At 41.3% G+C, this 12579-nt stretch overlaps 1 protein-coding gene across 2 annotated transcripts in view; it reads left to right on the plus strand.

The window, feature by feature from the left end:
• The window catches only part of CNTNAP2 (contactin associated protein 2), a 1051893-nt gene that overhangs the window by 489176 nt on the left and 550138 nt on the right, over window positions 1-12579 (plus strand). For both annotated transcript variants that reach the window (XM_071559619.1, XM_071559620.1), the window contains one exon: window positions 6679-6943. In XM_071559619.1, the coding sequence (XP_071415720.1) occupies window positions 6679-6943 (265 nt within the window). The remainder of the gene's footprint in view (window positions 1-6678; window positions 6944-12579) is intronic.

A 12579-nucleotide genomic window follows, 5' to 3' on the forward strand; every position in this document is an offset into this window, starting at 1 on the left:
CAAAACGAGTGCAGACAAGATTTATTGTTAAATTAATTGCAGCTTTCTTGTGGCTTTAAATCCTGGTAGGTTTTATTCCTTCCAATCTTAGCTGGATTGCTGGAGTGCAAAAGTCTTTGGCAGTGGATGCATCTGGTAATCTGAAAAGCCTCAAGATATTAGATTTGAAAATCCTTATTTCACTTATTAACACTGCAGAGCTTATTATTAACATTTGGTTCTATTTTTGATCTTGCTTAAGTGCTCATTAGTTGAATTTGTGTTCAGACTTGTGGCTTTATGGGCAGGTTGATTGAGAAAGAAAGTACTTTAATTATGGCATTTTAAGGCTCTAAATGTTCCTGAAACTGCTTACTGCCATATAAGGCAATGTGGGTAAGAAATAAAAGTATTATTGTCATGAGTTTAAGATGGTTTGAATAACTATGCAGAGTTTTCTTGGAGCCTTCACAAAGTCCTGCTGACAATATGTAGGGTTTGCACTGTTGCTTTTCTCCTGGAATAAAGAGTAAAGCTCTACCTGTGTGGTGTCATACAGAGGATTCACTACCCTTTGGGTACTCCTGGACAGTAAAAGTGAATTTCCATCCCGTTGTATGAACTATTCCTACCACAAAGGCAACACAAAGTATGACCTTGAATATGTTTTTTGGCCTCTCCAAACTCAGTAATGCAGCCTGAAATCTACAACATTTTCCATACATGAATTTCTTCAGGGTTGGCAAAGGCAAAGAGCACGATGTGTGTGCCATGCACTGAGACTCCACTTTTAGAGTGTTTTCAACCCATTCTCATGAACTCCTGGATCTTGAACTTTTTTTTTTCTTTAAATTACCTGTGATTTACTTCCTTCTGGGCATTTTCAGCTGTGATGTAGCCATGATTTCAAAGACTGATGCCTGATTTAGAAAAAGATCATAGAATCATAGAATGGAGTGGGTTGGAAAAGACCTCAGAGATCATCAAGTCCAACCCTTGGTCCAACTCCAGTCCCTTTACCAGATCATGGCACTCAGTGCCACGGCCAAGCTCAGGTTAAAACCCTCCAGGGATGGGGAATCCACCCCCTCTCTGGGCAGCCCATTCCAATGCCTGAGCACTCTCTCTGCAAAGAATTTCTTTCTGCTCTCCAACTTCAATTTCCCCTGGCAGAGCTTGAGCCCATCGTGCCCCCTTGTCCTATTGCTGAGTGCCTGGGAGAAGAGACCAACCCCCACCTGGCCAGAACTTCCCTTCAGGGAGTTCCAGACAGTGCTGAGGTCACCTCTGAGCCTCCTCTTCTCCAGGCTGAACACCCCCAGCTCCCTCAGCCTCTCCCCACAGCACTTGTGCTCCAGTCCCTTCTCCAGCCTCGTTGCTCTTCTCTGGCCCCGCTCCAGCCCCTCAATCTCTTGCCTCAACTGAGGGGCCCAGAACTGAACACAGCACTCAAGGTGTGGCCTCCCCAAGGCAGAGTCCAGGGGAAGGGTCACTGCCCTGGGCCTGCTGGCCACGCTAGTTTGGATCCAGGCCAGGATCCCCTTGGCCTTCTTGGCCACCTGGGCACACTGGTGGCTCCTGTTGAGCTTCCTGTCCCTCAGTCCTCCCAGGTCCCTCTGCCTGGCTGCTCTCCAGCCACTCTGTGCCCAGCCTGGAGCACTGCAGGGGGTTGGGGTGGCCAAAGGGCAGGACCTGCACTTGGCCTTGTTGAACTCCATCCCATTGCAATCAGCCCATCTCTCCAGTCTCTCCAGATCCCTCTGCAGAGCCCTCCTGCCTTCCAGCAGGTCGACACTCCCTCCCAACTTGGTGTCATCAGCAAATTTGCTGCTGATGGACTCAATGCCCTCATCTACATCATCACTAAAGATGTTGAACAGGACTGGACTTTGTACAGGAGCAATCTTTCCATTTTGCAGTTGAATCCACTGCGAGTGAGTAGGACATAAACTCAAAGCTTCTTTGTGAACACAAGTGTTACTTAAGAATTTCCTGTAGTGCCAATCCTAACCTTTGAAGTCCCAGCCTTTCCAAAGTGTGGCACTTTAGTTCTATTTGAGTCTTAGAAGGTCTCAGAAAAATCATCTTTCTTGTTTGGATTTGTTTCTTTGCTTTTACAATTCCCTTGCCTGTAACACAAAAATAGAAATCCTCAAAAGAAGCTTTGGCAGTTTCAGTGCTACATCAAGAGGTTGTGGCATGATGGTTTTATTTTAATGATTTGCAGTTCTGAGAATGACTATAAAAGTAGAAGTGACCTTTGTTTTCAGAAGAATTACTTAAATTGCTTCAGCTTTTCAAAAAGCAAAATCAATTTTACTCTAAATCTAGGTGTATTTTTATGTTTTTTACAAAAACTTCTTTTTTTCCTTCTAGTTGTTTGCCTGATTTGGCATGAAAATAGACTTGGTTGAAACTACTGCTGTTGTTAAGCATTATTATGGTGTTGATGACACTTAAGCAATCCAACAGGGAACAAAACTCCCTTGTAGGAATTTCTGTACAAACCCATAACAGGAGACATTTCCTGCCCCAAACTGTTTGTTGGCTGAAAAGGCAAGAGACAAAATGTAATGAGACTGAACACGAGCAAAGTAAGCTCTGTGGTGACAGAAATATTGTAAAGGAGGGAAAGAATTACTTGAAGGGAGGGAGGGAGGGAGGGAGGGAGGGAGGGAGGGAGGGAGGGAGGGAGGGAGGGAGGGAGGAAGGAAGGAAGGAAGGAAGGAAGGAAGGAAGGAAGGAAGGAAGGAAGGAAGGGAGGGAGGGAGGGAGGGAGGGAGGGAGGGAGGGAGGGAGGGAGGGAGGGAGGGAGGGAGGGAGGGAGGGGAGGGAGGGGGGGGAGGGAGGGAGGGGAGGAGAGGGAGGGAGGGGGGAGGGAGGGAGGGAGGGGGGGGAGGGAGGGAGGGGGGGGAGGAAGGGAGGGAGGGGGGGGAGGAAGGGAGGGAGGGAGGGGGGGAGGAAGGGAGGGAGGGAGGAAGGGAGGGAGGAAGGGAGGGAGGAAGGGGGGGAGGGGGAGGAGGGGGGGAAGGGGGAGGAAAGGAAAGGAAAGGAAAGGAAAGGAAAGGAAAGGAAAGGAAAGGAAAGGAAAGGAAAGGAAAGGAAAGGAAAGGAAAGGAAAGGAAAGGAAAGGAAAGGAAAGGAAAGGAAAGGAAAGGAAAGGAAAGGAAAGGAAAGGAAAGGAAAGGAAAGGAAAGGAAAGGAAAGATTTTAAAGAGGTGCAAGATAGAACAAAATATTCTTAGATGAAGACAGTTGAGTTTCAGAAGTCACACAGTGAAAGGGACTTAACAAGTTAATTTCACAGAATGAGGAGGCCCAGAGAATCAGAGACGGGAAGCTGATGATCTTGATTTGTCTCTGCAAAAATTAAATTAAATGTTATAAGAAAAAACACCTTCAAGCATCTTTTAAATTTACTGAAGAGTAAGAATGAAAAGACAAATTAAAATTACTTGAAATTTAAAATACATGCCAACACTGTCTTCAGGAATGTATTTGGTTTAGATTTAGGGGGTAAGAATGAAAGAAAAAAATAGTTTGTGAGTCTTTATACAAGGGACAATATTTGAATTTGGATAGGCAAAATTGATTTATAGGAAGTAAACACTAATTTGCCATATAAAGATTTTGATACAATGCTCAAGCTACACAAATTAAGTTGCTTTTATCTTTTCCCTATCAATGTAGTTTGAAAAAATTCTCTGCTAAGACCAAGAGTTTCCATATTAATGCACAGTATATATTTGACTTCCAGATGCCATTGGCCAGAGAACTATTCAGCAAGTCAGTGATTCTGCTGAAAAGGGTCTCATTCTCTTGGAAAAATGGGGAGGCTGTTACAGAGACAAGCTGCAGATTAATTTGAACTCTTGACCTAGAACTAGTGAGCAATCTATGTAATATAGACTGTGCTTAGGAGGAGGCATCTTGTGAGCTACAGTTGATCACCCAGCTCATAGGGATCTGAATAGCTCAGAGAAATTAGAGAAATTAGAAATCCTTGTGACTTCTTCAAGAATTTTTTTCATGCAGTGAGGCTGTAGATGGGAAATGCACTCCCTGATAGAGAAAGGATTTGAGTGCAATCAGTGTCATTAACATTAATGAGTGTTAGAGGTGTGAGTATCCAAAACATCTGATGGCAGCACAGTGTCAACTGGATAGGGAAGTCTCCTTGTAACAAGGCACTTGTTAGTTCCTCCAGGTAACAAGGCAGCAAGAGAAGCTCTTCAAATGCCTGAGGGAATGTTCTCTGAGCAATTCTTCATTGGTGTCTGTGCCTGAACTGTGAGTTGTCATCTCTCAGGAGTCGCTGTTGCCTCCCTGTGTGCACAGCTCTGCTGGAGCTGCGTCTGATCCTTGGGCTGACCATTACACTGAGAGGTACCCAAGGGCTACAGACACTCCACTGGTTTAACCCAAACTATTCTGTAGCACACCTTGAAATGCTCAGATTAAAACTATCCAAACAAGCCAGTTCACTATTTTCAGCTAAATCCTTAGTTGGCTGAAAACGTAGAATTAAAATCTCCAGGCAGCTTTTTAAAAAAAACAAAACATCCCCCCTCCAAAAAAAAAGACCCAAACACACAAAACCCAACCCAGAATATCCAAGCAGATCAGCAGAGAAGTCTTTCATCTTTACTTATCTATAATTTCTTTCATCACACAGTTATTTAAAAGATTTATTTACTCGTTTTAGCAAATTATTTATCTAATTCCTTGGATTTTTTTTTTCTATCCGTGGAGCTTGAGTGCATGAAAATAACATTATTTGTAATGCTGAGGATTTCTGGTATAGTTTAGGAACAAATCCAGGAGATGAGTTTGAGGAAATCTCCAGGTTGAGATTAGTGAGAACATCAGTGCTCCTGCATTGGCCATGGAAGTGCCAGCCTGATAGTCCAGGTCCTACTAATTCTCCTGGCCTTTCTATGTGGACTGCATAGACCCTCTGGGATTCTGTAATCAAAGCATCAATCTGAGTGCTCAAGGAAAAATATGATTTTTATTCATGTGGGTTTTACATGGAAATTCTGTATAAGAAGCTGCATCAGCCACACAGGTTGTATCTCAATAAGGTGTTTTCTGATGTGATGTTCCTCTAAAATGTGCTGGGTTTGGACATTAGGAAATGAGTGCTGAAACTTGCTTATTGACATTAGTTGGGAGATTGGCTCAGTTGGTTAAACCTTGGCTGTAATAATGCCAAAGTCATGGGTTCAATCCCCTGTGTGGGCCATTGACTGAAGGGTTGGACTCGATCCTTGTGGGTCCCTTCCAACTCAGAATAGTCTGTGAGTCTGTGATTATCTAGCCCATCTCAAACTGAAATAATTACTTTAAAAAGTTTACCTTTTTAGGTATTTTCTCCCACACGTTTTCAAACAGAAAGTTCCTATCTTGCTTCCAAATTCTCTACCCTCCCTCAGGATGAACTTTCAGATGCATTTATACACTAGGAATCCAAAAATGTGACATTAAAGCTTCTATCAGGAGGTCAGTAATATGGCATATAAAAATAGTTGTGCAATAAAGATGATGATCCCTCTTGGGATTCTGAACTGTGGTTAACTGGCCCTTATCTCTATACATCTATTTATCTCCAAAAACGTTCTTTAAGCCTTAATATTTTTCTCAATGTACAAATAAATATCAAAGCAGTTGCTATCTTGATCATAGTAATAATTTCCACTCTGCATCAGGTAATTTTTTTCCTTCTCAAATAGAGCTAAAGTTGCCACATGCAACAGGGCAGCAGAAACCCAACCCACAGGACAGGAGCCACTTTGCCACATATTCCAGAAAATCTTCAGCAGTGCAAGTTTTCCTGTTGTATTTGCAGTCAGGCAATTATAATTCTGGACACAGATTGCTATAAACTAGTCATGATTTCTAAGGAAAAGAATGGTAATACATCCTACCATTGTGGTCTTTTGGGAGAAATGACATGAGAAGCAGAGTGAAAAAACTCAGGGCCCTAATTCTAGTCTTGTTTACAGATGCATTTGAAAGACTTTGAAATCAATAAAGTTGACTGGATTTTTGTCAATTTTGTGAAGAATAAAATTCAATTTCTTTTGCAGAGAAAATTATTTACTGACCACAAATATTAGACATTGTTCATGATTAGCTGTTCCAAATCCTTCTGCTTCATGAAATGAAATTTTGGCTTCTTTAGTATCATCCAATAGCAAACGTAACAGAGGGGTTGGCTCTTCCCAACTTCCTGTGTTGGCTTGATTGACACACTCATGCAAAGGGGTTTGGAAAGCTGTGCTAATTTTTATAATTACTGCTCTATTAGAGGTTTCTGGGGTGACCATGGACAACCCAAGTTTGTCTGTGGTTCATTTCCTTGTCTTTGAACTGGAAATATTAATGATTTCATCCAGGTCTTAGACTGCAACTCCTCAGGGCAAAGGCTGCCTTTTATTTTGTGTAGGTACAGTGTAAAATATAATAGGGCCACTTCTGGAAGAAACAGAAACATCAGCAACATTATAATAATAACAATAATGATAATATTAATATAATGATTATATTAATAGCACATCTTTATGCACAACATGCACTGATCAGAGTGGTGTCTAGGCTGAATGAAATCTAGAATGTTTTCTGGAGGTAACCATGAATTTAGTGTAATCTTACCATTTTGCTTATGGGTTTGCCTTTCTGTGTATGTGTTTTGTGCAGGGGAATTTAAGTTTCTCTTGTGTGGAGCCTCACACAGTGCCAGTGTTCTTCAATGCCACCAGTTTCCTGGAGGTTCCAGGTCGCCCGAGCCAGGACGTGTTCTCAGTGAGCTTCCTCTTCAGAACCTGGAACCCACTGGGACTTCTTGTCTTCAGCAGCTTTGCAGATGACCTGGGGAATGTTGAGGTTGACATAAACGAGGGCAAAGTCAGCGTGCACATCAACGTCAGCCAAGTGAAGAAGAACCACATAGACATCTCATCAGGTCAGTGTGGGCTTGGCTTTTAAAGTTGGTATCATTTTAGTTGGTGTTGTTTGAAAGCATCATGCACCTCAAAATTAGAACAACCATTTTCCAAAGCTGGAAATTTATAATTAGAATCATAGAATCATAGAATGGATTGGGTTGGAAAAGACCTCTGAGATCATCAAGTCCAACCCTTGGTCCAACTCCAGTCCATTTACCAGATCATGGCACTCAGTGCCACGGCCAAGCTCAGCTTAAAAACCTCCAGGGATGGGGAATCCACCCCCTCTCTGGGCAGCCCGTTCCAATCCCTGAGCACTCTCTCTGCAAAGAAGTTTTTTCTGCTCTCCAACTTCAATTTCCCCTGGCAGAGCTTGAGCCCATCGTGCCCCCTTGTCCTATTGCTGAGTGCCTGGGAGAAGAGACCAACCCCCACCTGGCCAGACCTTCCCTTCAGGCAGTTCCAGACAGTGCTGAGGTCACCTCTGAGCCTCCTCTTCTCCAGGTTAAACACCCCCAGCTCCCTCAGCCTCTCCCCACAGCACTTGTGCTCCTACATGAAATCCTCTAGTGTACTTTTCACTGGGTAAGAGGTACAAGATTTTGAATTCACCTCAAAATTAGAACCTGCACCTCAAATTAGAACCTTCACCTCAAAATTAGAACAATCATAATACAAATTTGGAAATTTAGATTGCTGCTACACAAAATCCTTTAGTGTGCGTTCCACTGGACAAGAGGTACAAGAGTATGAAACAGTTGGTAGATTAAAAAAGAGGATATAAATATTCTTATCCTGTCAAGAACCCCAGTAAACACATCACCTTAAACATGAGGCAGCATTGCTTCTTTCTGCTTCCTTCCATCTGTCTTGCAGTTTTCTCTGGAAAAAATGTTTGGTTTGAAAAGGGGAGTGTACTCTCTTTTTGAGAGTAACCTAACAATTAGGCTATTCTTCTATTACTTCCCAATAATTAGGAAACTCTCATTAAAAAAAAAAAAACAAACACACAAAGCCCCCACCAAACAAACAAAAAGCCCCAAACCCAAAACATGTGTACCATAAACATTTGTATGGAGTTTTTAGATTTGCATAGTTATCCTAGGAAAACATTGATTTATTTTAATAATTTCTGGTTAATTTTTGTTGCAACAGTCCTTTCAGTGCCTGTGAAATGGATTGTGTGTGTGAACATAGCAAAGCAAAGCGTGGCATCTGCCAAGGGAGGCTGCAGAAGGGATGCTGCTGTTGTCCTGCAAATATCACAGCAACCTTCTTGTTCTCCTCTTGTCCAGATGCACCATAAAAAACTTCTGGGCTTACTAGAAGTCAAAATGGTCTGCCTTTGGCACAAAAACTTCTGACCACTGTGGTCCTGTAGATACACACTTATAGATGCACACGTTTTTCACTGGTGATTTCTAGCAGCTGAGAAAGCAGAATTTTACACAATCAAGTGGGCTGCTTTCTATGTGATTGCATGTGCAGGGTATGAATAATTCTGTAGGGTATAGAGAGACTGAGTGCCATCATCTGGTAAAGGGACTGGAGTTGGACCAAGGGTTGGACTTGGTGATCTCAGAGGTCTTTTCCAACCCAATCGACTCTATGATACTATGACTTCAGTCTGCTGGGAGGAATGGAGCCTGGTTATCCCAAAGAACTGCACTAACTAGACCCACATCCTGTCTGCAGGTGAGTTTTTGGGCTCACAGCTTTGCTGAACCTACTCCTGCCACCTGCAATGTCGTATTTTCCCGGGAGGAAGTTAAAGTCTCTCTTAGTCCTCACTCTGAACACCTCTGAGAAGGTGCTAACCAGCCTACACTAGCAGCTTTTAGAGCCAGCTTTCCACCTTACCATGGGGACATCAGCACTGCATCGTGGGGCACAGCCCAGTGCTGGCTGGAGACACAGGAGCTGCACTGAGTGGCAGAATTACAGAACTGTAAGCTGATGTGCAGGGGTGCAGTTTGTTCCTGAGTGTCTCTGCAGCAAAGATGTTCCTATGGAACAGAGTTCTGGTTGGTCTGGGGTTTTTTTCATAGTTCTCCTTAGGTCCTTTGAAGCTGAATGCACTGACTCAGGGAGCTCCAACTCAGCATGAGCAAATTTCAGATAAACAGCCTTCCCCTTTGTCAAGGAAAGCTGAATTCTCATTTTCTCCCTGGTAGCTGGGCACTGCCAGCCTCCTTACTGAGCTACTGTGGGAAGTGCTTCTTGAGGACTGGGAAGGAGCAGACAGAGGTGAAAAACATTTGCTTGTTGACTTGTCAGAATTTTCATGCATAATTCATTTTTGGAGCATTTTGCTTAAGGAGAGAAAGGGAGCTGCAATTTTATATATTTTGGTGACACTTTACAAAAGTAAAAAGGAAATAATGCATAGAAAGACAACTAAAGAACTGCACTTCTAGTCCCCACAATAGTACATGGACTTGTGTTTGCTATTTAGCAATTGAATCAACAAGGTGAGTAGTTTACAGACATTGTAAAGCAATTTTTGTACAGCTGTCAGGTTTAGAGACAAGAACATCAAATAATCAGCAAGCAGAATCTCTTGACTGTTAAGAAGGGTGTGGGCTACCACTAATCTGAGACATCAGAAATACATTTAAACTTCATTTTTTATGCCAATGACTTCTACCTCTTCTGTTTTATACAGTGAATGAAGGGATACAATGCTCTAGGGTGGTAGAAAGCAGGAAGGAAAAATGTTTTGCTCGTATGTAAATACAATGATGAAGAGAAGTTACATAGCACAGTGTAGGAAAACACTTGGATCAGCTGTGAATCACTGGAATCATGAATAACTTTGCATTGAAAACCACAAATTGAGACCTTTCTTTGTCTCCCATAGACCCTTCTGTGTTGTCTGTTCTGTGTCTATCAGGGCTCATTTTTTCACAGTGTTAGCAGATCCCAGCAAGAGTTTTTAGGTTGTATTAAACATTCTCCTTTGGTCTTGCAACAGGCACTTAATCATTCCTTCATTTATTTAACTGCATGTCCTGCCTGCTGGAGATTTCACTAATTCAATTCTTCATTAAGTCCTCTCAGTTTCCTGATCAATCTTCTTCATCTTTATTGGTAGGATAAGTTAATCCAGTATCCTATTCTTGGGATGTGTACTATAAAAATATATTGTTAAAATTATTAAAATGGTTTTGTATATCTGAAACTTCTTCACTTATTTTTTTAGAGTTCAAAATTACCTTTAGCTCAAGTGTGATATATTCTTATTGTCAGTCATGCCTTACTTCCCTCTCTTATTATATTGTTGCTGCTTTTAAAAAGCCACAGGTAGTTAAAGTAAGCAAATTGTAGATAACTTTGTAGAGATCATTTCTTGGCTTTTTTTAGACACTGTTCACCTGCTGTTCCTTCAGTACCTCCAGTCACTTTCAAACCACAGCCTCAACTCTATACATTTGATTAAAGCAGTTAAATCTGTCTCTGTTATGAACATTTCATATCTCTTTTCCATGTGCTGAAAAGACTCAGGGATGATTACACATATTATAGTGCAGCAGGTCTGATTTCTGTGTTACAAGTGAACAGCAACTGCCTTTTGTGCTGACCTGGCAAAGCGGAATCTCAGATTTTACTTGGCCTGGCTAGAACTTGTTTAACAGCAACCAAAAGATCAGTCCATGACCTGTCCTGGGCTTCAAACTGGTGAATGAGAAAAGCAAGAAAGTGATGGTAAAAACAGTAATAAATGTTTTGCTGTGTCAGCAAGGTGCCCATAACAAAAACCTGAGAGTAACAGAATATTTGCTGTTAATGTGCAGTTGGGCTTTCAGTTTGTGGCACAGATGAAAGGACAAAGACATAATTAGACTTACTGCCTGATCTTGCTTACTGAGCAAATTAGTTCCTTTTCTTCATGATCTTGCCAATTAGACCTTCAAAACAGGTCTCTAAATAATGAAATATTCCTTCCCTACCCTCCCTGCCCAGCATTCAGTGAATAGACTGACAAAACTGTTGTACAAAATCAGTGGATTTGATGCTTTTTCTTACATTAGTTTCATCAAGACACTACAACCATTTGATTGATGAGAGCTATAGTAATAAACTTGCTGTTAGTAAGAGGAAAATCAGGCCCACTGAGAGCTGAAATAAAGTTTTAATTAGAAGAAATAAGCTACTGACTGGGCAGAATTAAACAGGTGGAATACTTAAAGCCTGTATATAAATCAAGAGTTAAACATCTTATTGACTTTTTCTCTGCAGAGTAAACTGTGATTAAAATCTTCACAATTGTGTATGTCCCAGAATAGGGATTAATAACGGGAGAGAATCACAGAAAACAGTCCAGAGATTTATTTTTACTGTTCCATATAGTTTTGGATTAAATTCTGCTTTTGTCATCAGAAGATTCATACAAGCTTCCCAGAAGTTGCCTTCTTTCCCCAAGGGATGGAGGCAATGCCAGGCTGAGAAGATGGAAGCAAGAAGTGTTCTTGCCTTTAGAACTTCTAAAAAGCAAATTTTCACAATATTTTTGCATACTAAAGGATTCTGATGTTATTGTTGTAGTTTAAAAGTAATTTAATTTTAATAAACACTACCTGTTTACCCTAAGAACCTACTTAATATTTGTGATCTTGCAATTAGAATATGTTGTTGATGACGTTGTATTTATTTGAAAGCTTTGACCAGCTAATAAATAAATAATAATAATGTCTTCTTTCTTGAGCACAGAAAAATCAGCAAATAGAAAATGTCCTACTCCTGAATCTCTCTTGGCTATGAAAACTTTACTGAAACTTTTCCCAAAGCCACATGCAAATGCTGTTGGGTGCAGAGTTAAGCCCCAGCCTGTGTCCTAAAGCCTGATTTCTTCCACTTAGTTTTATCCACCTGCTTTGGCAACTTAGCCCAAATTCCTTCCTGAGGACACCAGATTTTTCTGAAGTTTTCAACTTGAGGGAAAAGGGGTTCCTTATTAACAAACACAGAGGGTATTAAAGAGCAACATTCCAAAAAAAGAAAAAAACTAAACTAAAAAACCTCCCCTTGGGAATCATCTCGAGGCTTTGCAATGTTTTTTTAAAGCAACCCCCAAATCCCTGTTTCAATATAGAGCAGAACTTCTCTGCCACTTGAGAAAAGGTGAAGTTTTCTACAATAATCTCTTGATTTATGCTGTGTTTACTTTCTCACTCGTCTTTTCATAGGCAGCTTTGACCTTTCATATCTAAACATTCTTTGCTCAACTTAAATATTAGAGGATCTATGAAGCTCCCTTGGGTTTTACCCCACGGTACAAATGATAAATCACTGAAAAAGGACATAATCCCCTTTGCTCATTGTATCTTAACAGAGAAATTTTTGGTGTCTAAAATCTCTTGCCTTTCACTTGAATTCCTCTGCTCGAAGCTCCTTTTTTCCTCTTCCAACTCTACTAGTTAACATCTTGTATTAGCTGCTGCTCCAGACTGCCTTCACTTCCTCCTGTCAAGCATAAACTTGTTAAGACTTGGGATATGAATATCTTTTTGTCATATTTATCTGTATTAAATAAATCAGCGTTCTCCCAGTGGAACCTCTGGGAAACTTTCCCCCGTTCTGTCTTTCTGCTGGATCTCGAGTCATCTGAACTGCAGCTCATTTATATTTGAGACCTTGGGTTAAGACAACATCC

This window comes from Pithys albifrons, chromosome 7, assembly GCF_047495875.1.
Source record: "Pithys albifrons albifrons isolate INPA30051 chromosome 7, PitAlb_v1, whole genome shotgun sequence".
NCBI lineage: Eukaryota > Metazoa > Chordata > Aves > Passeriformes > Thamnophilidae > Pithys > Pithys albifrons.